General features: G+C 44.7%; 1 protein-coding gene across 3 annotated transcripts in view; it reads left to right on the top strand.

Moving 5' to 3' along the window:
- ncapd3 (non-SMC condensin II complex, subunit D3) overlaps positions 1-16,751 on the top strand; it is a 252,013-nt gene that overhangs the window by 78,497 nt on the left and 156,765 nt on the right. For all 3 annotated transcript variants that reach the window (XM_073030150.1, XM_073030151.1, XM_073030149.1), the window contains exon 10: positions 11,080-11,205. In XM_073030150.1, the coding sequence (XP_072886251.1) occupies positions 11,080-11,205 (126 nt within the window). The remainder of the gene's footprint in view (positions 1-11,079; positions 11,206-16,751) is intronic.

Raw genomic sequence — 16,751 nt, 5'->3', positions numbered from 1 at the left:
ATATCTTCCCCCCCCCAATGCCATGAGCTCTGATTTTACCCACCAATCTCCTATGTGGGACCTTATCAAATGCCTTCTGAAAATCGAGGTACACTACATCCACTGGATCTCCCCCGTCTAACTTCCTGGTTACATCCTCGAAAAACTCCAATAGATTAGTCAAGCATGATTTGCCCTTGGTAAATCCATGCTGGCTTGGCCCAATCCTATCACTGCTATCTAGATATGCCACTATTTCATCTTTAATAATGGACTCTAGCATTTTCCCCACTACTGATGTTAGGCTGACAGGACGATAGTTCTCTGTTTTCTCCCTCCCTCCTTTCTTAAAAAGTGGGATAACATTAGCCATTCTCCAATCCTCAGGAACTGATCCTGAATCTAAGGAACATTGGAAAATGATTACCAATGCATCCGCAATTTCCGGGGCCACCTCCTTTAGTACCCTAGGATGCAGACCATCTAGACCTGGGGATTTGTCACTCTTCAGTCCCATCAGTCTACTCATCACCGTTTCCTTCCTAATGTCAATCTGTTTCATTTCCTCTGTTACCCTATGTCCTTGGCCCATCCATACGTCTGGGAGATTGCTTGTGTCTTCCCTAGTGAAGACAGATCTAAAGTACTTATTAAATTCTTCTGCCATTTCTCTGTTTCCCATAACAATTTCACCCAATTCATTCTTCAAGGGCCCAACATTGTTCTTAACTATCTTCTTTCTCTTCACATACCTAAAAAAGCTTTTGCTATCCTCCTTTATATTCCTGGCTAGCTTGTGTTCGTACCTCATTTTTACTCCCCGTATTGCCTTTTTAGTTAAGTTCTGTTGTTCCTTAAAAATTTCCCAATCATCTGTCCTCCCACTCACCTTAGCTCTGTCATACTTCCTTTTTTTTTAATGCTATGCAATCTCTGACTTCCTTTGTCAACCACTGTGGCCCCTTTCCCCCCTTTGAATCCTTCCTTCTCCGGGGGATGAACTGATTTTGCACCTTGTGCATTATTCCCAAGAATACCTGCCATTGCTATTCCACTGTCTTTTCTGCTAGGATATCCGTCCAGTTAACTTTGGCCAGCTCCTCCCTCATGGCTCCATAGTCTCCTTTGTTCAACTGCAACACTGACACCTCCGATCTGCCCTTATCCTTCTCAAATTGCAGATAAAAACTTATCATATTATGGTCACTACCTCCTAATGGCTCCTTTACTTCAAGATCGCTTATCAAATCCTGTTCATTACACAACACTAAATCCAGAATAGCCTTGTCCCTGGTCGGCTCTCGTACAAGCTGTTCCAAGAATGCATCCCGTACGCACTCTACAAACTCCCTATTCTGGGGTCCAGCACCAACCTGATTCTCCCAATTCACCTGCATATTGAAATCCCCCATAACTACTGCGACATTACCTTTGCCACATGCCAATGTTAACTCCGTATTCAACTTGCATTCAATATCCATGCTACTGCTTGGTGGCCTGTAGACAACACCCATTTGGGTCTTTTTGCCCTTACTGTTCCTCAGTTCTATCCACACAGACTCTACTTCTCCTGATCCTATGTCCCACCTTGCAAAGGACTGAATCTCATTCCTCACCAACAGGGCCACGCCACCCCCTCTGCCCACATTTCTGTCCCTACAATAGCACGTATACCCTTGTACATTCATTTCCCAGGTCTGATCTCCCTGCAGCCATGTCTCCGTTATCCCAACATCATCATAGTTACCCATTCGCACCTGAGCTTCAAGCTCATCCGCCTTATTTCTGACACTTCGTGCATTCAGATATAGAATTTTTAGCCCATTTCTCCTCTCTCTGTTTAAATCGCTGCCTATTGTGCTTAACCCAGCTCCCCGAACTCCCATCGGGCTATACACCCCTAGAATTTTGTTGTCCTTCCTAAATTTACTTATTCTTTCTGCACATTTAACTCCATGTTCTGTCAGACCATCCCTCTGTACATGTGTCCTCCTTATCACTTGTTCCGCCTCACCTTTCTCTACTACACGCTTAATATTCCGGAACCGTGTAGTCCCCACCTGTCCTTTATTCTTCATCTCGCTATCCTCTCTCGCATTCTGGATCCCTGCCCCCTGCAAATTTAGTTTAAACCCACCCCGAGAAGCACTAGCAAATTTTCCTGCAAGAATGTTAGTACCGCTCCAGTTCAGGTGTAAACCGTCCCTTTGGAACAGATCCCACCTTCCCTGGAACAAAGCCCAATTATCTAAAAACCTGAAGCCCTCCCTCCTGCACCATCCTCTCAGCCACATATTAATCTGTATAATCCTTCTGTTCCTTGCCTCACTCGCACGTGGCACAGGTAGCAATCCTGAGATTGTTACCCTGGAGGTCCTGCTCTTCAGCTTCACACCTAACTCCCTGAACTCCCTACTCAGGACCCCCTCACTCATCCTACCCACGTCATTGGTCCCTACATGGACCACAACATCTGGATTCTTGTCCTCCCTCTCGAGAATAACCTCCACCCGATCTGAGATGTCCTGGACCCCGGCACCAGGGAGTCAACATACCATCCGAGACTCCCGATCTTCCCCACAAAATCTCCTATCCGCCCCCCTGACTATAGAATCCCCTATCACTACCGCTCTCTTCTCTTCCCTCCTCCCCTTCCTAGTCGAGGGTCCAACCTCAGTGCCAGAGACAGGACCACTGCAACTTGTTCCTGGTAGGTTATCCCCACCAACAGTATCCAAAACGGTATACTTATTGTTGATGGGAACGGCCACAGTGGTGCTCTGCTCTCTCTGTCTGCTCCCCCTGCCTCTCTTGACTTTTATAGTATGGGATTCCCAGTCAATATGTAGAAAGTTAGAATCACCTACTATAACAACCTTATGTTTCTTACAACAGTCAGCAATCTCTGTACAAATTTGTTCCTCTACGTCCCTTGGTCTGTCTGTAATATAACCCCATTAATGTGGTCATGCTTTTCTTATTTCTCAGTTCCACCCTGAATGCCTCACTGGTTGAGTTCTCCAGTCTGTCCTGACGGAGCACTGCAGTGACATTTTCCCTGACTAGTAATGCCACCCCTCCTCCTTTAATCCCTCCCATTTTGTTAGGTCTAAAACAACAGAACCTTGAGATATTGTTCTTCCAGTCCTTCTTGCCCCTCCTGCAACCAAGTCTCACTAATGGATACAATATCATAATTCCAGGTGTTGATCCATACCGTGAGCTCATTGCCTTTCCTACAATATACCATACACTGAAATATACACAGCTCAGGACACTCATCATACCATGCTCAACCTTTTGATTCCTGACTTGGAGGTCTTACCAACATCTACCTACACAGCCTCTCCACTAACTGTTCTGGTGTTCTGGTTCCCATTCCCCTGCAACTCTAGTTAAAACCCCGTGCAGCATTAACAAAACTTCCCGCTAGGATATTAGTTCCCCCTCCAGCTCAGATGCAAACCATCCCTTCTGTACCCGTCCCACCTTCCATGGAAGAGAGCCCAATGATCCAAAAATCTGAAGCCCTTCCTCCTACATCAACTCCTTAGCCATGTGATAAACTGTATAATCTTCGGATTTCTGTCCTCATTAGCACGTAGCATGGGTACCTATCCTTAGATCACAACCCTGGGCCTCCTGCCCTTTAATTTAATAGCTAAGTCACTGATGTCCCTGTGCAGAACGAGGACAAGTTTCTTATATAGATCTTGTAGGATCTTCTTAGCAGATAACGGATGAGACCCAAGATTCCTCAAGGTTCATAGATGGAACTAACTGTGGAAAGGAACCCCCTTCTGGTAAGCGGTCTATCTTGGATCGTGATCTTAAATTTGAAAGTATCAGTGAATACGCTGTTGCACACCCAATGCTCTGTCCCCCAAAGGAATATCTTGATCCAAATCCTCATGTCTTTCGCTCTATGCACTAATGGCATTACAGATAGCACACTCTGTCTGTTGCTTATCCACTTTGTAAATCCAAAACTCTCTTCAGCATAAATGGATACAAGGTCATGATAGAGAGACACTGCTCTTTTTTCAGGCAGTCATCAACAAAGAAGCAAATCCTTATCCACTGTCTCACTGCTGAACATTGTCCTCTATGCATTTCCTAAGAGCAAAATTGGCACAGCTGGGTGATAGAGTTGCTCCAAAGAGATCTACCTCCACTCTAAAATTCACTATATCTTGGCTGAGGTCCTCATCAGGCCACCAGAGAAACCTGGGAAGGCCTGCAACTTCCACAGGCACTTTAACCTGATGAAGCATTGATTCAATATTCGCCATGATCACAAGTAGTTCTTTTCTGAATCTGGTCAATGCTCCAATCAGTGAGCTAGTAAGATCCAGTCCCTATAACACTGAGCATTAAGTGGCATTTCCTGAAAAGTCACTCCACAGTCAAACACAACACCAAGTTTTGCTTTTCTGGAATGATAAACACCATGATGTGAAATATTCCAGACTTACCAATCACTGTGTTCCATATCCTCTGCTGGCAATCTTTTGGCACCTTTGGAGATGACATCCTTCATGAAAGCTGTGCAGTCAGCATGAAATGACACATCCTTCTTGAACCTCTTCCTTAGATGCAGAGCAGGCTGCTTAGCAATCTCAAACTAGAATTGAATTGAGTTGAACTGACTTTATTTCTTACATCCTTCACGTACATGAGGAGTAAAAATCTTTACATCTCTGTCTAAATGTGCAATGTGCAATTTATAGTAATTCTTAATAAATAGTATATACAACAAAACAGTCAATATAACATAGAAATACAATTGTATCAGCATGAATTAATCAGTCTGATGGCCTGGTGGAAGAAGCTGTCCCGGAGCCTATTGGTCCTGGCTTTTATGCTGCGGTAATGTTTCCTGGATGGTAGCAGCTAGAACAGTTTGTGGTTGGGGTGACTCGGGTCCCCAATGACCCTTTGGGCCCTTTTTACACACCTGTCTTTGTAAATGTCCTGAATAGTGGGAAGTTCACATCTACAGATACACTGGGTTGTCTGCACCACTCTCTGCAGAGTCTATTGATTGAGGTAAGTACAGTTCCCATACCAGGCAGTGGTGCAGCCAGTCAGGATGCTCTCAGTTGTGCCCCTGTAGGAAGTTCTTAGGATTTGGGGGCCCACACCAAACTTCCTCAATTGTCTGAGGTGAAAGAGGCGCTCGTGCGCTTTCTTTCACCACACAGCTGGTATGTCTCAACCACGTGAGATCCTCGGTGATGTGTATGCCAAGGAACTTAAAGCTGTTCACCCTCTCAACCACAGATCCATTGATGTCAATAGGTGTTAGCCCGTCTCCATTTCTCCCGTAATCCACAACCAGCTCCTTTGTTTTTGCGACATTGAGTGAGAGGCTGTTTTCTTGATACTGCTGTGTCAGGGTGATGACTTCTTCTCTGCAGGTTACCTTGTCATTATTTGAGATTAGGCCAATCAGTGTAGTATCTTCAGCAAATTTAATTAGCAGATTGGAGCCGTAGGTGGCAGCACAGTCATGGGTATACAGAAAGTAAAGGAAGGGGCTGAGAACAGACCTGAGGGGCTCCTGTGTTGAGGGGCAGAGGTGAGGGAGTCCACTCTTACCACCTGCCGGTAATCTGACAGGAAGTCCAGGATCCAACACATAAGGTAGGGTGAAGGCCGAGGTCTCTGAGCTTCCTGTCAAGCCTAGAGGGAATTATGGTGTTGAATGCTGAACTGTAGTCCAAGAACAGCATTCTCACATAAGCAACCTTCTCCAGATGTGTAAGGACGGTGTGAAGAGCTGTGGCTATTGCATCATCTGTTGATCAGTTGTGTCGGTAGGTGAATTGCAGGGGATCCAGTTTGGATGGTAGCATGCTGCAGATGTAGTCCTTGACCAGCCTCTCAAAGCATTTGCTTATTATTGAGGTGAGTGCGAATCCTGTCGTTCAGGCATGTTACCTTGGTCTTTTTTGGTACAGGAACAATGGTGGATGTTTTGAAGCAACAGGGCACTCTACATTGGGAGAGGGGGAGATTAAAAATGTCATTTGTGCTGCACACATCCTGAGCACCCGCCCTGGGATGCCGTCCAGTCCCAGATTAGGGTTTGGGTTTCCACTCGATGGAAATACCTGCATACTTCAGCCTCAGAGATGACCAAGCTGCAGGTCGCATCAGCGGCTCTCCTCAGGAGCTCAATGATGGCAACATCAAATCAAGCATAAAGAAAGATTCAACTCATCTGGGAGAGAGGCAGCAATTTTGTAAACTCCTCTGCGTTTAGCTTTGAAGTCTGTGATGGTGCGCAGACCTTGCCATAAGCTGCATGTGTTGTTGGTGGAGTGTTATGTCTGAATCTTATCCCTATATTGTTGTTTTGCTGCCTTAATGACTTTGCACAGATTGTAGCTGCATTTCTTGAGTTCCTGTTGGTCACCGGCAACGTAAGCTCTGTGTCGTGCGTTAAGTGCTGCTCGTACAGAGCTGTTGATCCAGGGTTTCTGGTTTGGATAGACCCTGACCGCTTTCTGGAGGACAACTTCTTCGATGCACTTCCAAATGAAACTAGTGACCTCATCTGTGAACTCAAGAGACATCCTCATCTTGGAAGACAGTCCAGTTAACATCATCAAAGCAGTCCTGTAACATGGAGGCTGATTGGTCAGACCGACAGTGGACTGTTTTAACTATGGCTGCCACTTGTTTCAGCTTTTGCCTGTACTTCGGCAGCAACAAGATGGAGGAGTGATCTAATTTTCCAAAAGGCTTTGGAGCGCTTTGTAAGCATTGCGGAAGGGAGAGTAGCAGTGGTGGAGTATGTTATCTCTCGATGTGCTCACCTGAATATGTTGGCAAAACTTCAGAGAGACTTTAGACAGTGATACTCTATTAAAGTCTCCGGCGACGATGAAAGCAGCCTCTGGGTATGCTGTCTCCAGGGTGCTGATGGTCTCGTACAGTTCCTTCAGAGCCAGGTCAGTATCAGCCTGCGGCGGAATACATGCAGCTGTGTTAATAACAGCCGTGAACTCCCTGGGCAGCCAGAAAAGTCTACACAGCAGCACCAGGTACTCCAGATCCGGGGAACAAAATGATTTCAGGGCATGCACGTTCCGGGGATCACACTAAGTATTATTGACCATGAAGCATATCCCACCTCCTTTACTCTTCCCATAGAGGTTTTACCCCTATCCGCCCGGAACAGGGATAACCCAGAGGGCTCGATGGCGTGGTCCGGTATCTCCTCCGTCAGTCAGGTTTCCACAAAGTACAACACATTACATTCCTTTGTTTCCCACTGGTAGGAGATTCTGGCTTTGAGTTTACACAGCTTGTTGTCCGGGGACTGAACGTTAGTCAGGAGTAGGCCAGGGATCGGCAGTCTATTAGCACAGCGCCTCAACCTCACCAGGTGCCGGCCCTTCTCCCTCGCCTCCAGCACCGCTTCCAAGGTACCGACGAAGCAGTAAATGAGCCTCCCATGGATTGTGTAAGCAGCGGTTCCCAGTGTAGGAAAGGTGGCACATAGCGGGTAAATGCCGACTTCCCGGTGTTCAGAAGAGTCAGCCTATCGTATTTGATGTGACCCTCAGCTACTCGACAAGAAATGCGAAGGAAATCACAGAAATTAGTATACTGTAAAGTTGGAACGGAGCTCGCAACACAGTCGCTGAATGCGGCGCCATCTGCAATTGTTGGAAATCCAATCAACACACACTTAAAATGCTGGAGGAACTCAGCAGGCCAGGCGGCATCTATGGAAAAGAGTATAGTCAGCGTTTGTGGCTGAGACCTTTAATCAGGATTGGAGTAAAAATAAATGAGAAGTCAGAATTAGAGTTGGGGAGGAGGGGAGGAAGAAGCACAAGGTGATAGGTGAAACCAGGAGGGGGAGGGGTGAAGTAAAGGGCTGGAGAAGGGGGAGCCTGATAGGAGAGGACAGAAGACACCAAATGGAGGTGATGGGCAGGCAGGGGGATAAGGTGAGAGAGGGAAAAGAGAGAATGGGGGGGGTCCATTACCGGAAGTTCAAGAAATCAATGTTCATGCCATCAGGTTGCAGGATACCCAGACGGAATATAAGGTGTTGATCCACCAACCTGCGTGTGGCCTCCGTCTGCCAAAAAAAGCAGAATCTCACAGAGGCCACCTATTTGAATTCCACTTCCCGTTCCCATTCCGACATGTTGACTGTACTCTTTTCCTGGATGCTGCCCAGCTTACAGAGTTCCTCCAGCATTTTATGTGTTGCTCTTGACAAGCCAGGTTGTTCATTCTGATTGCATTCAGAGAAACCCGTCTTGAATTGCTGCTGCGAAAGCTCATCCAAGTTCAAAATTAAAATTCTGTTCACTGTCAGCTCTGCCTGAGCATAGTCTCTTCCATCATAATTAATGGTCTTGTTTCAGTGGTCCATTAACAGTCCAAACCAACATTATTCTAATTGCATAAGGTCCATCATTAATACTGCGAATCATTTGCAATAGCTCCATTGTTTTAGGTATATTTGTCCCTATCATCAGCTCAATTTCTTGCAAATGATTATGCTTCAGACTAGTCTATTTCTGGAGATCCCTATGATATATTCCCTTTGTGGACAGGCATACTTTCCTGCATATAGATGTTAGGCAGTTCACAGTAATTTTCACCATCTAAGCCAGTCACTTCCAATCCTGAAACAATGTAGCTACTCGTGACTTTCTCTTGGTCCATGGTGCGTGTTATTTTTCCTGATGGGTTATGCTTGTTTATGAGGCTCATTGTGCAGATGTACTTCCTTGATCTAGGAAAGCATACATAACCAGTCTTGTTACCCTTCTTAGACTTCACCTGAACTGGAATTATCAGAAGTTTTCAGTCATGATCGGCTCCTATAAAGCCATTAGATACCGAGGCGTTACTCATTGCTGTGTCTGATTCTCTGTCAGCTTGTTTCAAATCAGCCCCTGTTTCATCACAGTGAATATGAACTATGCCACTGCATACCTTGCATGAAAGATGCTTCCTGCAAACCTTGTTGATGTGTCTTGTACACAAACAACCAAGGCAGACACCATTTTCTTTTATGAAGGCAATCTTATTATGAACCTTTTTCTCCAGCTGAGAGCAGGAATCCAGTGTATGTTCACCCTCACAGAACAGACAAATTCTTTTGGCTGATGAGACCATTTCCCTTTCATTTGTTCCAGTTTTAGCTTTACTTTTCAAAGTGGCCACAGTAGTGGCAAAGCTGCTTCCTTTAACCTTAGAACGACTTTGTGAGTTATCTTAGTTCACACCTTTGCTTACTTCAGGTGATGTAGTATCCATATATTTCCATTACATCAGGTGTGTGGAAATCCTCATTTGTTTTTCAATAATCTCAACAAAGTCAGTAGCCTTACAGTTGTGATTATCTAATTGATTATATTATACCTTTTAATCTTGCCCACAATGTTCTTGTATTCCTTTTGAAACATTCAATACTACTCGCTAAGGCTTTTTCAGTAGGTTTACTTTTTTGTTTAGTCCCAACTTCAAGGTCACTGCCTTCAGCTTGACTTGTGTTGTTTTCCAACTACGCAAACCAGTCCAAACAGTGTTCAATTTAAATGTCACCATAGAGCTTACAGTCAGCGACAATCATTCCAAACTATGCTCCAATCCCAGACACACAGCATGAATCATGAATCAACAAAAGGTCATTGCTTGCCACAAGCAACTCCTGGCTTATCAATGTTGCTTTCTAATTTCGCCGACGAATCCAGATGCTGATGTTCATTTTCATGATTCTTTTTGTTGACAAAATGTAGCGGCTATTCGAACCAATCAATACTGCCTGGAGACTAAACATTGGCGGGGGGAGGGAGGGTTAATCCTGTATGATGTGCAACACCAAATACAATTAGAAAACAGATACATGGCTCCTACAACCATGGAGCCTATTCAAACACCCAATGTGCAAAAAGAAGGAACAAATTGTATAAACGGGAGAAAGCAAGCGAATAACATACAGAATATTAAACATCAAATTGCAGAGTCCTTGAAACAGTCTAGAAATGTTCAGTTTAGTTCAGCTCAGTGCAATTTAGCGCCATGTCGTTCATTGACTGTGCTGCAGAGCTAATCCACCCTGATCTCAGTTTTAAAAAAAGGAGTAACCGGAAACACAGATAACATGAACTGTAGAGTCTTCTTAAAAAAGAGTTCAATCCACAAATTATGCCAATCAAAACTTGCCCAAGACCTCTGCACCTTCCTCCAGCAGCAGTGAGGGAGAGGGAGACTGATCAAGTACAGTCAGAAATTCAGAGATTCCGACAGCACTGAGCACCCGATCACCTTCCGCTCTCCTTGTTTATTTCAATCTTGCTTGACACTTTAATCGGTGAGTTAGTGGAGAATTGGAGCCAATCATGGATATGTGCTCTGCCATTAGGCACACTCCATTCTCAATCTCACTCTCAACCATGCATTTAAGGAGTTTGTACGTACTTTCCGTGACTGCATGGGTTTCCTCTGGGTGCCCTGGTTTTCTCCCACGTTCCAAAGATGTACAGGTTAGGGTTCGCAAGTTGTGAGCATTCTGTGTTGGTGACGGAATCGTGGCAACACTTGTTCCCAGCACGATCCTCATTGATTTAATTTGACGCAAATGATGCATTTCACTGTATGATTTGATGTACATGTGACAAAGCTCATCTTTATTTTTTTTAATATATTATTTCCAGTCTAGTGGAGTAGGTTAAGGAGAGATTTAATCTGAGTTATTTTGGGCTCTTGAAGTGTTTATCAAGAGAGAATGTTTCTACTAATGCAACAGCCAAGGGTGAAGACACATGGTATAATGGAATCTTATCTCAGGAGGGAAGCTGGCAAGTACTTCATTGTGTCAAGCATGGTAGAATTGTGGAATCCTCTCTAATAAAAGCAATAAATGTTGGTTCAATTAATATTTTTCGTATCTGAGATTTTGAATTTTGCTAGCCATGGATGTTGAGGGAAATGGGAGGGTACATTGGATGGAGTTGAGATAGGCAGTAGCTTCATATCTGCAAATGTTAGAACTAGCTGAAGGGCTGAATATCCCCACTTTTGTTTCTGTACTGGTATTTGATGATGTTTTCTATATTATAGGTGCCAGATAAAGCAGAGTATCGGACCCATGGCGCCCAGGCTGTTGTGAAATTGCTAACAAAACTTCCTTGTGCAGATTATGTCACTTTCTTGGATTGGTTCCATAGATACTCACAGAACAACAAGGTAAGGAAAGATATGAATATATGTTTACCTTCAGTGGTGGTAAGGATTGCCCGCTCATTTATGGACCAACATGAATTTTATTCTTTTACTAAGAGGTTTCTAGGAGTAACTGATAATCTGTTCCACTAGCATGCTCTGTCAACTATGAAGATTAAATCTACTTTCTGTAGGTCTCTCTTTATTCTGCAATGGTCATGCTGTGACAATAAGCAATATTGTACCGTTTTTTTGCTACATCCTTTTGTATATTTGTATTTTGCCTTAATTTTCTTTTGAAGAATAAAGACTAGCTTTATTTGTCTCATGTACATCAAAATATACAGTAAAATGTGCCACTTGTGTCAATGAATTGTACAGTCTGAGGACATACTGGGGGCAACCGGCAAGTGTCACTGTGCTTCTGGCACCAACATAACATGCGTGCAACTTACTAACCCTAACCCATAGCTCTCTGAAATGTGGGAGGAAACTGGAGCACCTGGAGGAAACCCACATAGTCAGTCACAGGGAGAATGTAAAACATTACACTATCCTCTGTGCTACTCTGTTGCCCCCTTTATAGGAGTCAGAGGATGAAATCGCATGGAAACAGTCCTGTAAGCCCACCAAATCCATGCCAACTATCATGGAGCATTAAAACTTCTCCCCCGCAAAATCCATTTTATTCTTAAACAAGAGAAAATCTGCAGATGCTGGAAATCCAAGCAATACACACAAAATGCTGGATGAACTCAGCAGGCCAGGCAGTATCTATTGAAAATAGTACAGTCAACTTTTCAGGCCAAGACCCTTCATTGGGACTGGTGAAGTGTCTCGGCCCAAAACGTCGACTGCTTACTCTTTTCCATAGATGCAGCCTGGTCTGTTGAATTCCTCCAGCATTTTATGTGTGTTGCCTCCATTTTATTATTCTTGTGTTCCCGTCAATTCCTCCCAATTACTTTCATGCATCTTTCTCTACACCAGTTAAAGTGCCGTTGGCTGTCAGTTATCCAGATAATGAGGGGATTGTTGTAACTGACTAAAACTGAGCCACACGGAAGCTGTGACTGGGAAATATAAAAGTCTTTATTCACAAAGTAAATCTTCAAAGAGAGTCCAAGAGAATCTCACTCTCCCGATAATACTCCTTCAACACAAAGATATTAAATAATTAACTAGTTTTACCATTTGGAATATAGTCATTTGGGATATTTACAGAATGACATATTTACAACGGCAGTACATCCCAATTAGCAGAATCCCTTTGAATATTCAGTATTGGTGTTTGTTCCTAAAGCCAGGTATGCAAAATATAATGTTTTTCTCCCCCACTCCCCCCCCCCCCCCCCGGAGGGACTCAGCAGGTCAGGCAGCATCTATGGAAATGAATGAACAGTTGACGTTTTAGGTTGAGACCCTTCACCTACTCCTTTCAAACTCCCCATTTGTTCAAGTTCTACATGAATTTACAACTAACTAGAATGTTAATTGACAAAACAGGTGACTGTATTGTCTATTGAGTGCCAGGGATACACATTTAACAATATGCTAATAGCAGAAACATTCAGCTTGTGTAGTTTCAATTGAGACAGAGAATGTCCCACACCCAGTAATTGATTTAGCCACCACAAAATATCAGTTCAAAGTTAAATTGTGTACAGGTTTTATTTTTGAAGACTGGTTCTAATTTTAGTCAATCCATAATTTCATAACTAGAATGATCCCTAACAGGAAGCACCTCTATTCTGCTGCTTATAGTGGCTTTTACTTTTACATTACAGTACAGGCAAACTGTTCAACCCATCAGCAGTGCCTTTGCCCCCAGCAGAGCAATCGTATCACTCCCATTCTCTATGCCTGTAGTCCCGTTCTCTTATACGCTCTCTTACATTACCATCCTTAGTAGTAGTCTCTTGAAGTCCAAGGAAGACGAATGTGTTGCACAGTGAACGTCTGTGGGTATGCATATGACTTTTGAGGCCGAAGTCTGAAGCGCAGATACAGTCGCAGATGGGGCAAGGAGCACCGCAATGACTCCCATCCACTCCATAATGTACTGGTTAGGCACAGGAGTACATTCAGCCAGAGACTCATTCCACCAAGATGTAACACTGAGCGTCATAGGAAGTCATTCCTGCCTGTGGCCATCAAACTTTACAACTCCTCCCTCGTAGTGTCGGACACCCTGAGCCAATAGGCTGGTCCTGGACTTAATTCCACTTCGCATGATTAACTTATTATTTATTTATTTATGGTTTTATATTGCTATATTTCTTCACTATTCTTGGTTGGTGCGGCTGTAACGAAACCCAATTTCCCTTGGGATCCGTAAAGTATGTCTGTCTGCTGGGGCAGGAGTGGACGCCTTCCTGTGTCTTTCTTGACTCACCTTGAGGTGCTGCATGCGCCAGTTGGCTTGGAAGTTGTTTGCTGCCTTGGAGCATAGATTGCGCCACTTGGACCGATCAGCAGCAGTGTGTTCGAGATCGCGGGGCTGGAGTTTGGCCCACTTAAGGTTTGACTTGAGGTTGTCCTTGTACCTCTTCCTTGGGCGACCTTGGGCACAGATGCCCTGCTCCAGTTCTCCGTAGAACAACTGACGTGGCATTCTGGACTCATCCATGCGGATCACATGGCCGGTCCATCTGAGCTGAGCCTTCAAAACCTTGGCTTCAATGCTTGTGGAATTGGCTCGGTCCAGGACTGTCAGGTTGGAGATACGGTCTTGCCAGAAAAATTTGCATGATTGATCGCAGAGCGCGATTGTGGAATTGTTCAAGCTGTTTGACGTGTCTGCGATAGTGTCCAGGTTTCAAAGCCATGTAGAGGTGATGAGACCACAACAACATTGTAAACCTTCAGTTTAGTGGAGAGGTGAAGTTCTTTGCACTGCAGAACTTTGACCCGGAGCCTTCCGAGTGCCTGGCTTGCTTTCTGGATCCTTGACGTGATTTCTTTATCAAGGGCACCGTCGCTGGAGATGGTACTCCCCAGGTATTTGAAATTGTCAACGTTCTGAAGTTGTGTGTCATCAATGGTGATGCATGGCTGTGGCGGGGTGCTGTTAGATGCAGGCTGCAGGAGGACCTCTGTTTTACCGAGGCTGATTGTCAAGCCGAACAATTTAGATGCGGCGGAGAATCTGCTGACCATTGTTTGTAGGTGGTCCTCTTGGTGCGCCATGAGTGCGCAATCATCTGCAAAGAGTGCTTCTATGAACAGCTTTCGGAGGGTCTTTGTGCTGCAAGGCGACGTAGGTCAAAGAGTGACCAGTCCAGGCGGTATTTGATATAAATGCCCAGGTTTAGGTCTTTGACGGCATGCATTAGTACTTGAGTGAAGAAAAGGTTGAAAAGTACTGGTGCAAGCACACAGCCCTGTTTAATGCCATTGGATATGTCAAATTTCTCGCTAGGTTCGTCAGCTGAGAGAATCTCTCCAGTCATGTTGTCATGGAAGAGGCGTATGAGGTTGATGAACTTTGGAGGGCAGCCAAGTTTCCCGAGGATAATCCACAAGGCTTCTCTGTTGACAGTATCAAACGCTTTAGTCAGATGAATGAAGACAAAGTACAAGTTCATGTTCTGCTCCAGGCATTTCTCCTGCATTTGTCTAACAGTGAAGATCATATCCACAGTACTGCGTTTAGGCCGAAAGCCGCAATGCGATTCTGGGAGATTTCCTGCGGATACTGTTGAAATAAGTGTATTGAGGATGATGCGAGCCAGGATTTTGCCGGCGATGGAAAGTAGGGAGATGCCCTGGTAGTTCCCACAGTCTGTGTGCGGGCCTTTGTTTTTGTATAGGGCGACTGTTGCAGCATCCCGAAGGTCGGGTGGCATTACTTCCTCTTCCCAGATACTGACCAGGACGTCCTGGAATGCTTCGAGTGACTCCCGGTTGAGGACTTTGAACAGTTCTGCGGGAATGCCATCCTTGCCTGGTGCTTTGCCACAGCTCATCTGTTTGATGGCTGTGCTGACCTCCGTCAGGGAGGGGGGGGTTGTTGAGGTGCTCACGGACTGGGCTCTGGGGAATCTGGTTGACAGTGGAGGGGCGGTTCAGGAGCTGACTGAAGTGTTCCTTCCACCTGGTGTTGATGCCCTTTTTGTCCTTGATAAGCGAGGATCCATCCGCAGAAAGCAGAGGAGCTATGCTTGACTTTGAGGGACCAAAGACAGACTTGATGGCGTTGAAGAACTGCTTGGTGTTGTTTGTGTTAGCATAGTGCTGAACCTCATCCGCCTTCTTATTCCACCATGTGTCGCACATTATACGGAATTCCCTTTGAGCGAGTGCCTGATAGGACTTGAATCTGTCCTTTTTGCAGGTGGAGTTTGGGTCATCCTGCCATTCTTTGAATGCTTTGTTCTTGGTGAGTAGGTCATCGATGGTGGTGCTATTCTCATTGAACCAATCTTGGTGGGTGCGCTTTCTGCGGCCTAGGGTTGATTTTGCCGTTTCAGTTATAGTATGCTTGAAGTGGCTCCATTTCTGGATTGGGTTACCAGTGAGTGGCTGGTTTGTTGATAGTTTCTGTTTAAGAGTATTTTGAAATTCGCATAGACACGGAGGGTGCTGAAGTTTGGAGGTGTTAAAGAATGGCCGTACTGCCTTTGGACGCTTTTTGTGAGATTGAACGATGTGTAGCTTGAGGGTGGTGCGGAGGAGTCTATGGTCCGTCCAACACTCTGCTCCTCGCATGGCTCGTGTGATGACTACGTCTCAGATGTCACGTTGACGGACAATGATCAGATGCCATTGTTTGGATCTAGAGTGCATCCATGTTGTCTTGAATTTAATAAAAACACAAAATGCTGGCAGAACTCAGCAGGCCAGACAGCATCTATGGGAGGAGGTAGTGACGACGTTTCAGGCCGAAACCCTTCATCAGGAGTGATTGACTCCTTCAGGAGGAAATACTGGCAATTTTAAGGAATGTAAAAGTGGATAAATCTCCGGGTCCTGACAGGATATTCCCTAGGACCTTGAGGGAAGTTAGTGTAGAAATAGCAGGGGCTTTGACAGAAATATTTCAAATGTCATTAGAAGCGGGGATGGTGCCAGAGGATTGGCGTATTGCTCATGTGGTTCCATTGTTCTAAAAAGGTTTCTAAGAGTAAACCTAGCAATTATAGGCCTGTCAGTTTGACATCAGTGGTAGGTAAATTAATGGAAGGTATTCTTAGATATGGTATATATAATTATCTGGATAGACAGGCTCTGATTAGGAATAGTCAGCATGGATTTGTGCGTGGAAGGTCATGTTTGACAAATCTTATTGAATTGGTTACGAAGAAAGTTGACGAGGGTAAAGCAGTGGATGTTGTCTATATGGACTTCAGTAAGGCCTTTGACAAGGTTCCGCACGGAAGATTAGTTAGGAAGGTTCAATTGTTAGGTATTAATATTGAAGTAGTAAAATGGATTCAACAGTGGCTAGATGGGAGATGCCAGAGAGTAGTGGTGGATAACTGTTTGTCAGGTTGGAGGCCGGTGACTAGTGGTGTGCCTCAGGGATCTGTATTGGGTCCAATGTTGTTTGTCATATACATTAATGATCT

This window comes from Hemitrygon akajei, chromosome 26 (assembly GCF_048418815.1).
Source record: "Hemitrygon akajei chromosome 26, sHemAka1.3, whole genome shotgun sequence".
NCBI lineage: Eukaryota > Metazoa > Chordata > Chondrichthyes > Myliobatiformes > Dasyatidae > Hemitrygon > Hemitrygon akajei.
This window is presented reverse-complemented; position numbering and strand designations above follow the sequence as displayed.